This window comes from Solea solea, chromosome 4 (assembly GCF_958295425.1).
Source record: "Solea solea chromosome 4, fSolSol10.1, whole genome shotgun sequence".
NCBI classification, from domain to species: domain Eukaryota; kingdom Metazoa; phylum Chordata; class Actinopteri; order Pleuronectiformes; family Soleidae; genus Solea; species Solea solea.
Genome location: NC_081137.1, coordinates 24,574,264 through 24,588,237, shown reverse-complemented (window position 1 = coordinate 24,588,237; position 13,974 = coordinate 24,574,264). Strand labels below are relative to the sequence as shown.

The following is a 13,974-nucleotide window of genomic DNA, read 5'->3' as shown; positions in this document are numbered from 1 at the left end:
CATTGTTTTTTTTCCTTTCTGTGCATTTTAACTCTGTATGTAAAAGCAGTTTGTAAATTGCTGTTTTTAAAAGTGCTATATAAATAAAGCTTTACTTACTTACTTACTTACTGTGCAAAGGGAAATGCTTTATCTGGACAAAGGGAAATAATGAATGAAGCCACTCAGAGTGAGGTTAAAACATGACGCACTGTTACAGATAAAGACAAATCCACCGTCGTCAGGATCAATGAGAGGAGATGAGGCCGACTGAAGTGTTTACCAGGATATGATCTGTTCATCAATCACTTATCTGATTTACATTCTTACAGAGTCCATTAGAACAGAAACAGCTGTTTCTCAACACCTTCTTACAGAAGATTGATCCCCGCTGCTGCTGCTGCCATCACATGATTAACTATCCTCACACGGCCCTTTGTTTGAGTGGATGTAGCCGTTCAGTTTAATTTGAATATGAACGAATCAATGATGACAAAACGTCGTCAATAACTAAAACACAGCAGCAGAATTTCAGGTTTGTAAAAAAGAAGTAAAGTAAAGTCACTCATTAGTTTCTAGAGATTTTAGTTCTTCAGATAATTTCCAGAGAGTAGATTATATAACATAATCTCTGTTGTGTCTAAACACGTAAAACTCAGTTACTACTATATTATTACCCATTATTAGAATTACTAATAAAAGGTCTGGAGCTGCATTTTTATTTTTAAATTTTAAAAGTGAACGTGACGTCATGAGCGAGCTGGAAGTGAAATCCTGTTCTTCATGTTTGAGAGGAATGAACCTGTCAATCACCCTGTGAGTGAACAGTCGTCCCACACACACACACACACACACACACAGATATGGTAATTTGTGTGTGGTGATTACTGTGATCAATGACTTTGATTAAAGGTCAAAAACAAACAAACAAACACGTAGTTTTTAGCAAACACATGAGTATTTGATGTATTGCTGTGTCAATGCTGGAGGAAGCAGACAGTGTGTGTGTGTGTGTGTGTGATCTGTCGTGCTTTAACCGCTGATTATAAACTCATTATAGAACACACAGCTCGTCTCATTTCCTTTTACCTTATCAAAAACATTTATTGATCTGATCAGCTGCCACAGGACAGCACATGTTTGCAGGAATTCCACGTAAAAGTTACTGTGTTTGTAATAAAAGCTGCAAAAAATAATCAGACAAGAATAAAAAGTTTTTGGTTACTGACAAACTTTTTGAAGTTAACGCCACCTTGTGGTGATACGTGGTTCTAGCACTTTAAAACAACAACAGCAGACAGAATGAATTCTTTGGTGAAATAAAATACAGCAGTGCTTTGTGACGGTCAGAGAACAGAACCACACACAGTCATATTTATATACAGTACAACACACATACATGCACAACTAGATTTGTCCCTGGAGCTGTCGAGTGCTTCTCTGTGGTTACATACAGTCCAGTGTCGTCAGTGCAGCTCACCTACAGTAACAAGACGAGCGCGAGTGCCACCGCGAGCAGCAGCACCTTCATGGAGCCTTCAGCGTCCGGGGCTGGAAAAGGAAACACAGATCAGACACAGAGAGGGACGGACATTACTGGACGCATAGACAAGTGAAACACTTCACAGCCTCTGGTCATCCTATTTCATTGTTCACACACACACACACACACACACACACACACTCACAAACCAAGAGAATTAATACCACTACTACAGCTAATAAGGAATGATAAAGGTGTTTACCTTTTGAGAAGCTTTTTTCTGGAAATAAAACGGAGTGAGAGAAGTGACACGTTAGATAAATTCTCTTTAGCTTTTGCTCATGTCCTAAATTAAGTTTACTTGAATATGTAAACACACATCACACCTTTGATGGTGAAAGTGGTTTCCATGCCAGCGTGGATGTGATCCGTCACATGACAGTGGAGCAACCAAGTTCCTGGGTTCCCAGCAACCATCTCCACAGTCTGGAAAGTCCCGGGGAAGAGGTCAAAGACGTCAGCGCGGTGGACACGGTCCGTCTGACACACACACACACACACACACACACACACACGCACGAGAGAAACGAGAACAGAAAAGAGGAAATAAACACTTTGAGAAACTTGTTGTGGAAGCAGGAAAAAGCACTTTGAATTACATAAACTCATTATCTGACAGACGAGATCCACACACTGTCTTTGTCGTGGCACTACTCTGAGAGAAAGACATCATCTCCTACCATATTATTTAGATATAATAACAATAATAATGATAATAATATTTCTCTGTGGTGGTGAATGTTACCTTGTAAGTAAATGTCTCAGCGTGGAAATGTACAGTGTGCATATCCACTTCATTCCCCATCCCCAGAAGATACCAGTCAACCTTCTGGCCCTGCATCATCTCCAGTCCATGGAGGTTACCGTACAGTTTCCCATTGATCCCTTTAATACACAGTCACATAAAAGAATCACCCCAAACTGTTTTACAGGTCATACATTTCTATCTACAAACTCCTTTCCCACTGGGATTATTCAAGTTTTCTCATCAATCAGAGAGTCAATCAATCTCAAAAGTTTGTTCCACTTTCTTCTGAACTCTCACCGTGCATCATGTTGCTCTCTTCAAAGTCTTCGTCTCTTATGAAGGTGCCAGGATCAACGCCGAGGTACGTCCTGATGTTTTCATCCACGTACCACGACTGGTTTTCATCGTGCACCATAAAGAGCAGAGCAAACTCCTTCTCCACGTCCGCCCTCGCTCTGCCGGGCCCCTCGCCGCGCTGCAGAGTCCCGGGCCTGCAGATCACCAGAGGCCCCAGCAGACCACTGTACAGGTCCTGAACATCAACAGATGAAGCCACTGTCACAAACAACTATGACCTCAACTAACCATGCAGGCATAATAATAATAATAATAATAATAATAATAATAACAGACGCTGTTTAAAAACAAGGAAGGTGAATACATTTTAAGGATGGAAGCATGTGCACAAAGCAAAATAACAAAAACACAACATGTATCGCAGGTCTACAGGATAAAAGGTTAAATAATTAACACATCATAAAAGTGTAAAGTTAAATTCAGTGAACTGAAGTCAGTGTTTTAGCAGGTTTTAGACGTCGCCCTGCTCCAACACACCTGATTCAAATGAATGAATGGCTCGTTACCAGGGTTTCTCAGAGCTGATCATTTTAATCAGGATTAAGTTAAAGTAAAAAAGCACCAGAGAACAGAACATTCAGCAGCTACTAGAAGTTGATTCCAGCAGAGGGCAGTGTGGAGTACGAGTACCTTAATGAAGTCAACTTGGGAGTAATAGGCGTAAGATATGCAGTTAGGATCTGTGACTCCAGGACCAGAGCTTACAGGAACGTCCCACGTCATTTCAAGAATGAGACCTGAAGGAAAATCAACACAGAATAAATGTCAGTGCTGTGTTTTTTTTTACCTCACACCAGATTTGATTTATTTTACTCAAATTTGATTCTCACCAGGTTTGACAGGAACGTGAGCGCCACTCGCTTTGACTCCATGTGCACCGATGGAGTACGGCCGACTGGCTTTGTTCTTAAATGTGATCACAATCTGCTCTCCGACCTCGGCTTTGATTAATGGACCTACAAAAGAGAAGAAACCCGGGGTCTTTGGGGGGGAAAAAAAGGCTAATAAATCATACAGAGCAGCTGAGCTGAACATACCCAGAATCCCCAGGTGCTGTTGACTGGACGTCCGAATCCTCTGAATTCTGAAGGTTTCATCTGTGTATTCTCTGTAAACCACCTTCTTGTAGCGCGATCCAATTCTGTTCTCTGCTTTCTCCACAAAAGTGCTGCCTGGACTGGAAGACATGTACCAATTTGCTTCAATTAACAAACAGTAATAAGTTGGACCGCTAATCACAGGCTGAAATACATCATCCTACAATTACCACACTCACACACCTGTCCTCTGATGTGGCCTGGTGCTTCTCCAGCTCCCAGTCTCTCTCGGGAGAATAGTCCCACTCCAGTTCTTCAGCACTAATAAAGTACTGGACAGTCTTGGTCGGCTGCGTTCGGGTGGCATTGACTTTACGCCCCGGGCAGAGGCCGACTCTGTACTGCTGCCTCATGCCAGCTGAGAAGTGGTCTGTGACTCTGCAGCTCACCTCATACACACCTGGCAGGAGAGTGAGAACAGGTAAAGGATTTGTGGCTCTTGTCTACCTGCAGCTAAAAGGCCCTGAGCATCTGCACAGCACCTGCCTGAACGTGCTTTCGTGGTTAGGACGTGACCATGTTTGTCTCTTAGTGTCTTAGTCTGTGAGCAGCATGACTCAGTTCTTTCTCTGCCAAATCATTGTAAAACCAGACGGGAAAAAACTGGTTTGCACCTTTATCTTGCACAGTTTATTGAGCAGCTGAAGCTGTGCTGTAAAGCTGTGGTTAGCAGTGTGTCACAGTGTGTGACTGTGTCAACAGGATATTATCTGAGTGTGTTCTGTGTCATCACTTTGACTTCAAAACACAACACAACATTCATCTTGGTCTTCTGTGGCATTCAGAATACTTCTGCTGTTACACATTTTACTTTTTAGATCCAAATTAACTGACACAACATTTTCTGTTAACTTAAAAACTAAAAATATAAAGTAAAGAATAAGTTAATACAAAAAAATAAAAACCAAGTGGATAACCTTATAAAGTAGTTTAAAATTTAAAGTCAACATCCTTTAATGTTGAATTTCCCGGTACAGAAATGGGACAGGGTCACGCAGTCAGATGAGGACAGACTGGACATTTCCTGTTGACATGAGTGGAGCTTCCTGTTTGTGAATGTAAAGAGAGACGTGACTGACCAGGCATGTTTGGCTGCATGGCGACAGTCGCAGTGATGTGAGGGAACAGGTTGACAGTGTCTCGTGTCGTGCTCTGCTTCTTAAAGGTGTTCCCTTCAAAATAAACTCCATGGATGTCCACCTCTGTACCTAGGCCAAAGGTGTACCACCAAACCTTGTCCCCGGCACACATATCCAGTCCGTCAAGGTTCCCATACATGCGTCCATTTACAGCTTCAATGAGGGAGAGGATTTACAGAGGAAAACATGGAGAGCAATCAGAAAACAGCACTTCAAATACACAGATACACTTCATCCCCGTCAAGTAACAAATAATCAAAGAAAACACAGACAGTGAAATAAAATGCCATCTCATTTCTTGATTACCATGCATCTTGTTGCTCTCCACAAAGTCGTCAGCTTCTGGGTCGCTCTGGGTGCTTCCAAATCTCTCAATATTCTCCTCCAAATACCAGCTCATGTTTTCATCCATTACAGAAAAGAGAAGGAAGAACTCCTTGTCCACGCCTTTCTATGAAGCAATCCACACACAGTGCAAGAGATAACAAGAGCTCGGAGTGGCTGCAGACAGCGGCTACAGTTAAAAGCATGAAAACTAATGAGATGTTCTCTGTAAAGTGGTACCTGGGTTCCGTTCGCTCCCAGCATGCCTTTCTTGCACACGAGCAGAGGTCCCACTAATCCAGAGTTGGTGTCCATGGCCGGATCAGTGGCAGAGTAGTATAAGTAGGGGATACAGGGGGAATCAGATGAAGATGGACCTTCTAGGACCTGCCAGGTGTAGATGAAGCTCTCACCTGGACCGACATGAGAGCCGGGCTTGTCAACACCTACAGCAAAGAACACAAAAAAAATGGTTTCACTGAAGCCATTTCTTCATTCATTCAATAATGTGTCACTCTAAAGCCGCTCTTTTATGCACTTTTACATCATTCTTCATTATTGCACAGACAAAGATCGAAGAGATTTCCAGTGTCCTGTAAAGTTTCCATCAAACCTGTCATGAAGCATAAGCATAACAAACTAAATTACTCCCACAATGAAAAATCAGAGTTTGTATCTTTGTAACTATTTCTAATTTCTTTATTTATTTCGAGATATTCTGAAACTTTTCACCGTAGAGCACCTCATGCATGACTTTCACTCTCTGGAAACACATTTGCTGAATTTTACCAGCCTTTTACTTGAAGTTTATGTGATTCTATTTAAATAACTTGAAGTTCTTAGTTTATTTATCAAACATGTTTCTTGGAAATGTCTGGTTTACCAATTCAAAATAATACCAGGTGTTACAGACAGGACACTGAAAACAGTTCTTGTTGTGATTTATATTGTAAATGTGTTCACAATAGTTTGCCTTCTTTAAGAAGTAGTGAAAAGCCAGCATTGCAAGTACAGATAGGCATATTCTGAATTATTAACCATGTTGAATACAGTTGGAGTTATAGTGACTAAACCCAGTGTTTTCCTGTGACAGTCAGCTGCTCTCTCACCGTCCTCATAGATGCTTCCCTGGAACTGTTTGTCATAGTGCAGACCATGAGGCTGGATGCTGTAATTTCTATCAGCCTTGTTCATGAATGTCACCCTGAGAGTGTCTCCTTCCTCTGACCTCAGCACTGGACCTGGATAAATACAAAAGAACATTGTAACCACAGGTGCCGTTGGAACAAAAGAGAACAAACAAAAGAGGTGTTTGGCGACATTTTGAAAAACGTACCCAAGATTCCTAAATGTTCCTGATCAGGTCTTGATGGTTTTCTGATGGTGAAGGTGTTGTCTGTGTACTCTCTGTAGATCACTTTCATATATTGACCTCCAATCCTTCCTTCCTCTCTTCCAAAAAACACCTCTGATGCCCTGAGGGTGAGAGTAAAGCAGCTGGTCAGTCTGTGTGAGGGCTTCACTGAGTCCGGTCAGGACACAGTAACAAAGACACTGTTGTTATTTACACTATGGAGCCATGTCCGGAAACCACACGCAGCCAGACAGGAAGTTTTTGTTAGGAGGTTTTAGCCTTAAAGGGACATTTCACCACAAAATGAAAGAGCCATTTTCAGTGTCAGTTAGCTCCCTTGGTAATGAGGCTTTATTTCTCTGGATGTGTCCATGTGATGCCTCCTCTGGGACTCAAAGAGCCTGAACTAGCACTTAAAAGGATGAACAAAAATCTTTAAAAGAGAAATAGTTATTCCATGGATGATTATGCCATGTGATGTCTCTAATCTAAACAGTATCATAAGTGACTTTAATCATCTTATTTGGATGTAGTGATCATGTGGAGATCAATGTCCTATTGACTATTTCACGGTAACACTGGAGCAGGACCCTGAAAGACCCTGCACATCTTTGCCCCTTATATCAGTCAAACGTGTGTAATCCATACGCATCCATGATCTTCACTGTTGGCTTTTTGAATCCCCAGCAGCCACCTGCTGATACGGAGCTCTTGGTGGAAGGAGATATGTTATAGTGTCATTACAGCTGTGAAGAGATTTGTTTCAGAGGCATCATGAGTAGTTTGGAGAAGAAGGAGAAGAGGAAGAAGAAGAGGGAGGAGAGACCAAGAACCAGGGACAAGAAGAATTTAGCTCTAGACTAAATCCAGAAGAACACACAACAACATTATGGATGCCAAATTAAAACCTCTACCATTCAACCAAAATAAATGGACATGGCCCCCAGGTCCTGGATCGTTTAGGAGAAGTCTGGTAACAACATGGTGTCAGCTCACTCTGTGTTTGTTGGAAAACGCATTAATTGCACTGGGCCAGATAAATGATTAACTTTTCCTTTGCAGTGACCCTGTCTGTTATCATCAAGTGCAGTAGGTTGTACTCTCCAGTATACAGTACACACCTGTCAGCGTCAGTGAGGGACACATTGTTAATCAGATCCTTGTCAGAGGGAGCGTAGCTCCACACGACTTTCTCTGCTGCCAAGAAGTAATCCCTCACAGCACCAGCGGGCGCTGTGGTGCTGGATCCATCGCCACATGACTTGACTTCATAGAAGGCCTGCATCCCAGCTAGAACAGGAGAAGAGACAGAGGGTTATATTTAAAGGCTTTGGTTCACACTTTGAACTCCCTTATCTTTAAGCAGCTGTCACATTGCAGATGTCAGAATAAAAAAACAACAACTTTCAAAACAACCAAACTGTCATTCATCATCATTATACTTAACATGATAAGCAAGGGGTGTGAATTCTACAGTAAATAACACTTTTCTTTAAATGAGAAAAGATGATGATGATAAGAAACAGTAAGTGACGTGTAAGCGTGTTGAGCAAGCACGGCTCATTCAAGTCGTGGACTTTGGTCATGAGTGAGTGGAACTGACATGTAACATCAAGCCCTGATTTATAGTGGATCTCACATAGACCCCGTTCTGTCCTGTATGAGCCAGCACTAAGTACTCTTCAGGGATGGCTTGATACTACTTTTTCTTGCAGATAGTGATACTGACATCAAAATCACGAGTATTACTGATATCTTTCTCAGTCTTTTAAACATTTAACTATTAAGCTGTCAATGATGTTTATTTTATCGCAGTACTGTTCAAACCTGGCCTTAAATGAATGTGTCTCCTGTGACCATGTGTGATTGGACCTCACTTCCCCACGAATGCTAACACAGACAGACAGTCAGGTCAAAATGATGTGTTTAACACGTCTGTCTGTAGATGTGTCTGTTGTCAACCTGTCTGTGTGTCTGTCAGGTGGAGAGAGGAAAAATGTGGTGTCAAAGCTCTACTTACACTGCTGTAACATGCAATAAGACTTTAGCCTTTACAAAAGAGAAACCACGAAATCAACACAAGGACCTTAGAAGTGTGAAAATACAGTAAAACTGCAAAAGACATGAGGAGGTGCTTAATGCCTCCTGAGGATGAATTTGCTGTCTCACATGCAAAAGAATGAGGACTCCAGACCACCTCTGAATGTGTCCTGCTGTACATTTGAGGTCGGATCTCTCAAGATGAATGTTAACACCAGGTAACAACCAGTAAAGACAGAGTAAAGAGATGAAAAGGTCAGATTCCCTACCCTGCAAGTGGTCATTAACCTGGCAGGCCAGAAGCCACTTTCCTTTAGATTTCGGGACCATCTCAGCAGTAGCAAACGTGGCTGGGAACAGGCTGAGGACATCGGTGCGGTGACCGCGGTCTAGCAGTGTATTCCCATGGAAAAAGGCAGAGTGAATGTCCACCTCGTTACCCATGCCGAACAAATGCCAGGCTACCGCACGATGCTGGCACAACTGGATCCCGGGGAGGTTTCCAAACATGTAGCCGTTAATAGCTGTCACACAGAGAAAAAAAACATTACAATACATTTCATTTCAGTGCTGAATGATCTTAGAGAGACTCACCATGCATCTTGTTTGACTCTTGAAAATCGGGGTCTTCTTCATCTGGATTAGAGAGACTCTCAATGTTGTCATCCATGTACCAACTCAGGTTCTCATCCACTACATGGAACATCAAAAAGACATCCTGGTCCACATCATGACGGGCAGAGTCTCGGGCAGATCCTATTTGTGTTTCCTTCAAGATGCCTACACTCACAGAGACATCAAACACAGATTTAGCATCGACTAGATTTCTTTGCCTTTTTATTGAGTTAATTGTTCATGTGGTCACATGGTCCATGCTGTACCTTTCTTGCAAGTGAGTAAAGCCCCTATCAGTCCTGAGGAGATGTCCATGGGAGCGTCTACGTGAGAGTGGTAGACCCAGGTCAGGCAGTTTGCATCACCATCAGTGGGGGCGAATTCTGGCCTAACCTCCCAGCGGTAGGTGTAGCTGCCTCCTGGAGGGACGGAGTCATCCTTCTTCAGCCTGCCTGACGTCCCATCTGGATAAAGCGCCCCTGGTGGCCAAATACAAGAGAAAACTAGGCATGGAGTGTAGTAGAATGATGTAAAAGTGCATAAAAGAGCGGCTTTAGAGTGACACATTTTACATCAGGACTGATGGCGGTAACGTGGAGGTCAACAGGGGTCAGAGGTCAACAGGGGACAATTAAAGAGCTTTAATAATCACGCTCTTTATCTAAGAGTTTATGAATCACGGTTTTATCTGCTTTCTGTTCACCTTAAGATTCCTGTGTGTGTGAGAGAGAGACGGAGAGTTCAACAAACCCAAAAATGACCTCGTTTACACGACCAGACGTGACATTTGCACTGACCTTTGTACCATGTACTCAGCACAAGACATAGTTCAGGATATAATCATCCTTCCTATTACAACATCTCCTTTCATTCCTGCACAATGTGCTGTTTTTGGTTTCTTGACAAACTTCAAAAAAAAGAAAAAAAACGCTTAGTTTCATTTCCATGAAGAGACTAAAAATCCCTGGGTGAGTACAAGCGACAAAGAGCCGAGGACGTAGGTGACGATGTCTTTCATAACAGTCGCTCTGTTATTGAAAATATGCAGAGTCACTTTTTTGCTCACACAGCACATGCATCATATTCCCTTGTGCTTCGTCTTTTCTGCCCTTCATTATTTCAATGTCAGAGGCAGTACAGGCATTAGAGGGTAACACAAAAGCAAGGGCTTTAGTCTCATCACGCTTTGACCAAACAAAATATGTATATTACGTACCTTCTGCATCCTTCTCATAGAAAACTCCATGAGGATGCATGGAGTAGTTCCTGGATGCAAAGTTCTTCAGGTGGACCACGATGACGTCGTCGACCTCAGCTCGCAGCACTGGACCCAGGAAGCCCAACCAAACCGGTTGGGGGACCCGTTTGCTGTACGTCGCATCCATGTACTGTCGGAACATAGCTTTCTTATAAACCCTGCCAATGCGGTTGGGTCCTCTTTCCAGGAAAATGGACGCATGCCTGAAATAGAAGTGGAAATAAGACACAGGAGGTAGATGATAGAGTGAGCGGTGCCACTGATGAGCACTCAGCTGTCAAATAAAGATCTTATTGTTTAAAAAACACTCATATTTCATGTCTGACAGGAGGTCGGAAGAAGTCTAGACGACAAAGATGTAATGCAGCAGAGCAAACTGTAACCAGTTGTATCCCTCAAACACTTAAGACTTGTCAGGATTGTGATTACAAGTTTCTCTTGGCTAATAACCCGCTACATGAGCTGTATGTTTATACAGCTCATCACCACAACAACAAGGCAAGTGTAAGTGACGATGATTAAAGATGATACAAACTTATTTAACTGATGTGGAACACACTGACATCCTTGCTGACAGTCTAACAAAAAAAAGATTTTTACAAAATAGTTGTTTGCAGCAGTTTAGTGCTCATGGGCAAGCGCCATGTAAGTCAGTAAAGTCCTGCATTATGAATGTTGTATGACATATGTTCATCCAAATGAATCCCTCATATCCCGCTTTTGCATTTTGCTACAGGAATCTTAAGCGGTTTTATTTAGTTTTGAGCGTCTTTAAAGATCAAGAGTTTCCCAAATTTCCAAAATTTCTAGATAATACGTGATACACAGTACAGCCCTAAAGAAACATAGTCACTGAAATATCTAAAGCTTAATGGCAAATCACAGTAAACTTTCATAATGACACTGTGGTCACGCTCTGTTATATATGAAACATCACAGTTCTGGTCTGTGTGGTGAAGACATTCTAAAAGTGAGTTTATTTCCGTCACTTGAGGTGAGACGATCACCTTCCTCTTTCAGGCACAACTATGTATTCTGAGGTCGAGACTAAATACAACTGCAACTCAATTATTATTATTACCATGAGTAATCATAGGATATATATAGTATATAAATACACACACGTATATATAAAAATAATATTTTATTATGTTTGATGTGAATTATACATTTTCTATATACCACATAAACCCACCACCATATTTGGAAATGATGCGTGTGTGTGTAAGTGTGAGGTCAGGTACAGTATTGTATTATTTCAAATTCTAGCAGCGCCCCTGTAATTACACCGGATAATTAGTGTTTATCACCAATTATTACAACACGAGTTACTTACATTGACGTGAACATAAAGTGTGATGTATGTGATGTATAATTAGGCTCAGATTTGATTCTTCCCGTTATTAACTGTCAAAACTCACTCGTCTGCTTCGATGCGTTCCCCGTTGAGCAGATTCTTTCCACTTGGCGCGTAATCCCACGCGTCCTCAATAATCCCAACATAGTAAACTCTCTCTTTGCCCTCCGTGCCGGAGGAGAGGAGCAGCAGCAGCAAACCGCCGGCCAACAGCCGCAAACACAGCTCCATGTCCGGGTTCGTCTCGACTGTCGCAGGGAGTTGTGGTTCCACACGCACGTGAAAGTGTGAATGACTGCTCCATATAAGCACGCAGGCGGATTCCTGTGTTCCTGTTGATGCTGCAGCTGCTCCTCTCACCAGAGCGCGCAGTGCACAGGAAAAAAGGGGAAAACAGTTGGTGCATTCAGAGGGAGAGTGACCGCCTCCTGAGACATCATACTTCCAGGATGATTACTCTCAATGTTCTCGCCTTAATTACCACCGTCGCCCGCTGGGAAATTAAGGTAATTGATCTACTTATTGCTAAAGTGCAGACTCAAGCACGGCATCGACTCTATTGACTGTCAATTTTCCAAAGGCGATGCATAAGCATGGGTGTGTGCGTGCAGTGGAATTATGACATAATATGTTTAGAAATATGCGAAATGTTGCTGTGAGTAGTAGAGTTATAGTGAAATATGTATAGTAGGTTTGTTGGTCGTCTGTCTTGTAATAATGCATAATACTAGTAATAATTTTACTTCTTCTGACAATGAAACATGTAGAACAATGAAATACGGAATGAAATCATTGGTCATAACTTGCAAACCCAATAAATGTTTTTATAAATTGAACTGCTCAATGATTTAGGAATTATTTACAGAAAGAGAGCAATACATATCAATAAATTGGAATGGAATAAACAAAACCATTTACTTTGAGCCAGTTTTAAAAATAAATCACAGCACATTAAACCTCAAAGTGATACTGTCTGTCATTATGTTCCAAATCCATTTAACTTATAAACACTTGTTTATAAGTAATATTGTCTTTAGCAACCACTGCTTAAGACAATTTACACCGTTTATCCTGATGATTCAAAGACTCTTCAACACCAGCTGCTCATGCCTGCATTTAATGAGTGAAGCTGACATCTGCTGGCCAACTCTGAGCAGTGCAACTATAAAAGAGAAAGCAGTGTGAGCTGTTGGATCAAACCACTGTGGTCCTTCTGTCCCCCTCATCCATGCTGCAGTTCCAGTGTTGACGTGTGGGTAAGTTTAATTTAGGCTATTCATTTTAAACACAGAAAACTAATAGAGATATTCAGAGGTTTAAGGCCCCAAACACTTCAGAAAAAACAGAGAAACAGATTACATCATATGTATGAAAATAAATGAGGGTCATACATGTGTGTAAAATATGTTTCAAAGAATAGTTTTATGGATCCAGTCTGTTCTGCTATTTACTGCATTTATTTTCACAGTATCACACTTATTTTTGAGTCATTTTTAGGTCTAGTAATTAGACTGGTGGTGTATTTATGTGTTAGTAGTATATGGGCATTAATAGTCAAACGTGTCTTGTGTGTTTATCCCACCGGTGTTGTAAGAATTGGGTTAGGGTTAACTAACCCTTAGTGACTAGTCCACTCACCTGTTCCTTTCCCAAGTGCATCAGGGAACTACGGTGGCCTCCACGTGCCAGAAAGGACGTCGTTCTTCTTTTGTGTTGTGAGCCTCCTTTAAGTCCATTTTGGCTGCTGTAGAAACATCAACAACAACTGCCTCCATAAAGCAAAAAAGCCTTTGACTAAAAGCTACAGAACAAAAAGTGCTAATACACTCACACAAACATAATTAGCATGTTTGTTAGCATATTCAATTCCAGCCCCTTTATCCCCCAAAATTATACAAACTGGACTTTTAACATGTTTTAATAGTTTACCTATGAAGCTACTTCCTCTAACTACGCTGTCGGTCCGGGGTTTTCACTGAAGCACAGTTAAAAGTTTAAATCGTACAAATGTACGATTTAAATGTTGGTCACGTCATCACGGTGAACGGACAAACGGGTGTTATGCCGAGTTCTGCGCGCCTGCCGAGAATTGCGTTCATCCGACTGGAACGCGCAACGGTCCTAGCGACGTGCGCGTCCACGGCTCTTTTGCGTAAGCGCGCC

General features: G+C 41.9%; 1 protein-coding gene across 3 annotated transcripts; it reads right to left on the bottom strand.

The window, feature by feature from the left end:
- Positions 1–1,057: 1,057 nt before the first annotated feature.
- On the bottom strand, positions 1,058–13,888 carry hephl1b (hephaestin-like 1b). Of its 3 annotated transcripts, XM_058628143.1 has the most exons (22): positions 13,741–13,888; positions 13,450–13,555; positions 11,876–12,158; positions 10,413–10,657; positions 9,463–9,675; positions 9,176–9,361; positions 8,851–9,105; positions 7,663–7,831; positions 6,524–6,663; positions 6,297–6,428; positions 5,428–5,633; positions 5,170–5,314; positions 4,804–5,016; positions 3,908–4,124; positions 3,665–3,804; positions 3,458–3,583; positions 3,258–3,364; positions 2,568–2,802; positions 2,268–2,407; positions 1,849–2,002; positions 1,725–1,742; positions 1,058–1,530 (listed from the first exon to the last, which is right to left on the bottom strand). In XM_058628143.1, exons 3-22 carry the CDS (start codon positions 12,040–12,042, stop codon positions 1,460–1,462), a joined length of 3,279 nt encoding a protein of 1,092 aa, XP_058484126.1. In that variant the 5' UTR covers positions 12,043–12,158; positions 13,450–13,555; positions 13,741–13,888; the 3' UTR covers positions 1,058–1,459. The 3 variants fall into 3 exon arrangements, with proteins under 3 accessions (XP_058484126.1, XP_058484128.1, XP_058484127.1); XM_058628145.1 differs by lacking the exon at positions 11,876–12,158; XM_058628144.1 differs by lacking the exons at positions 13,450–13,555; positions 13,741–13,888 and having other exon boundaries at positions 11,876–12,990.
- Positions 13,889–13,974: the final 86 nt, after the last annotated feature.

What these genes read in the sequence shown, in the direction of transcription:
- hephl1b (XM_058628143.1), bottom strand. Translation starts at nt 12,042, where the DNA reads ATGGAGCTGTGTTTGCGGCTGTTGGCCGGCGGTTTGCTGCTGCTGCTC. An exon ending in GGTTAATGACCACTTGCAGG is followed by an intron (nt 7,832 to 8,850) that starts GTAGGGAATCTG and finishes CTCCTGTTCTAG; the next exon opens with CTGGGATGCAGGCCTTCTAT. An exon ending in CATGCAGCCAAACATGCCTG is followed by an intron (nt 4,125 to 4,803) that starts GTCAGTCACGTC and finishes CTCTCCTGCCAG; the next exon opens with GTGTGTATGAGGTGAGCTGC.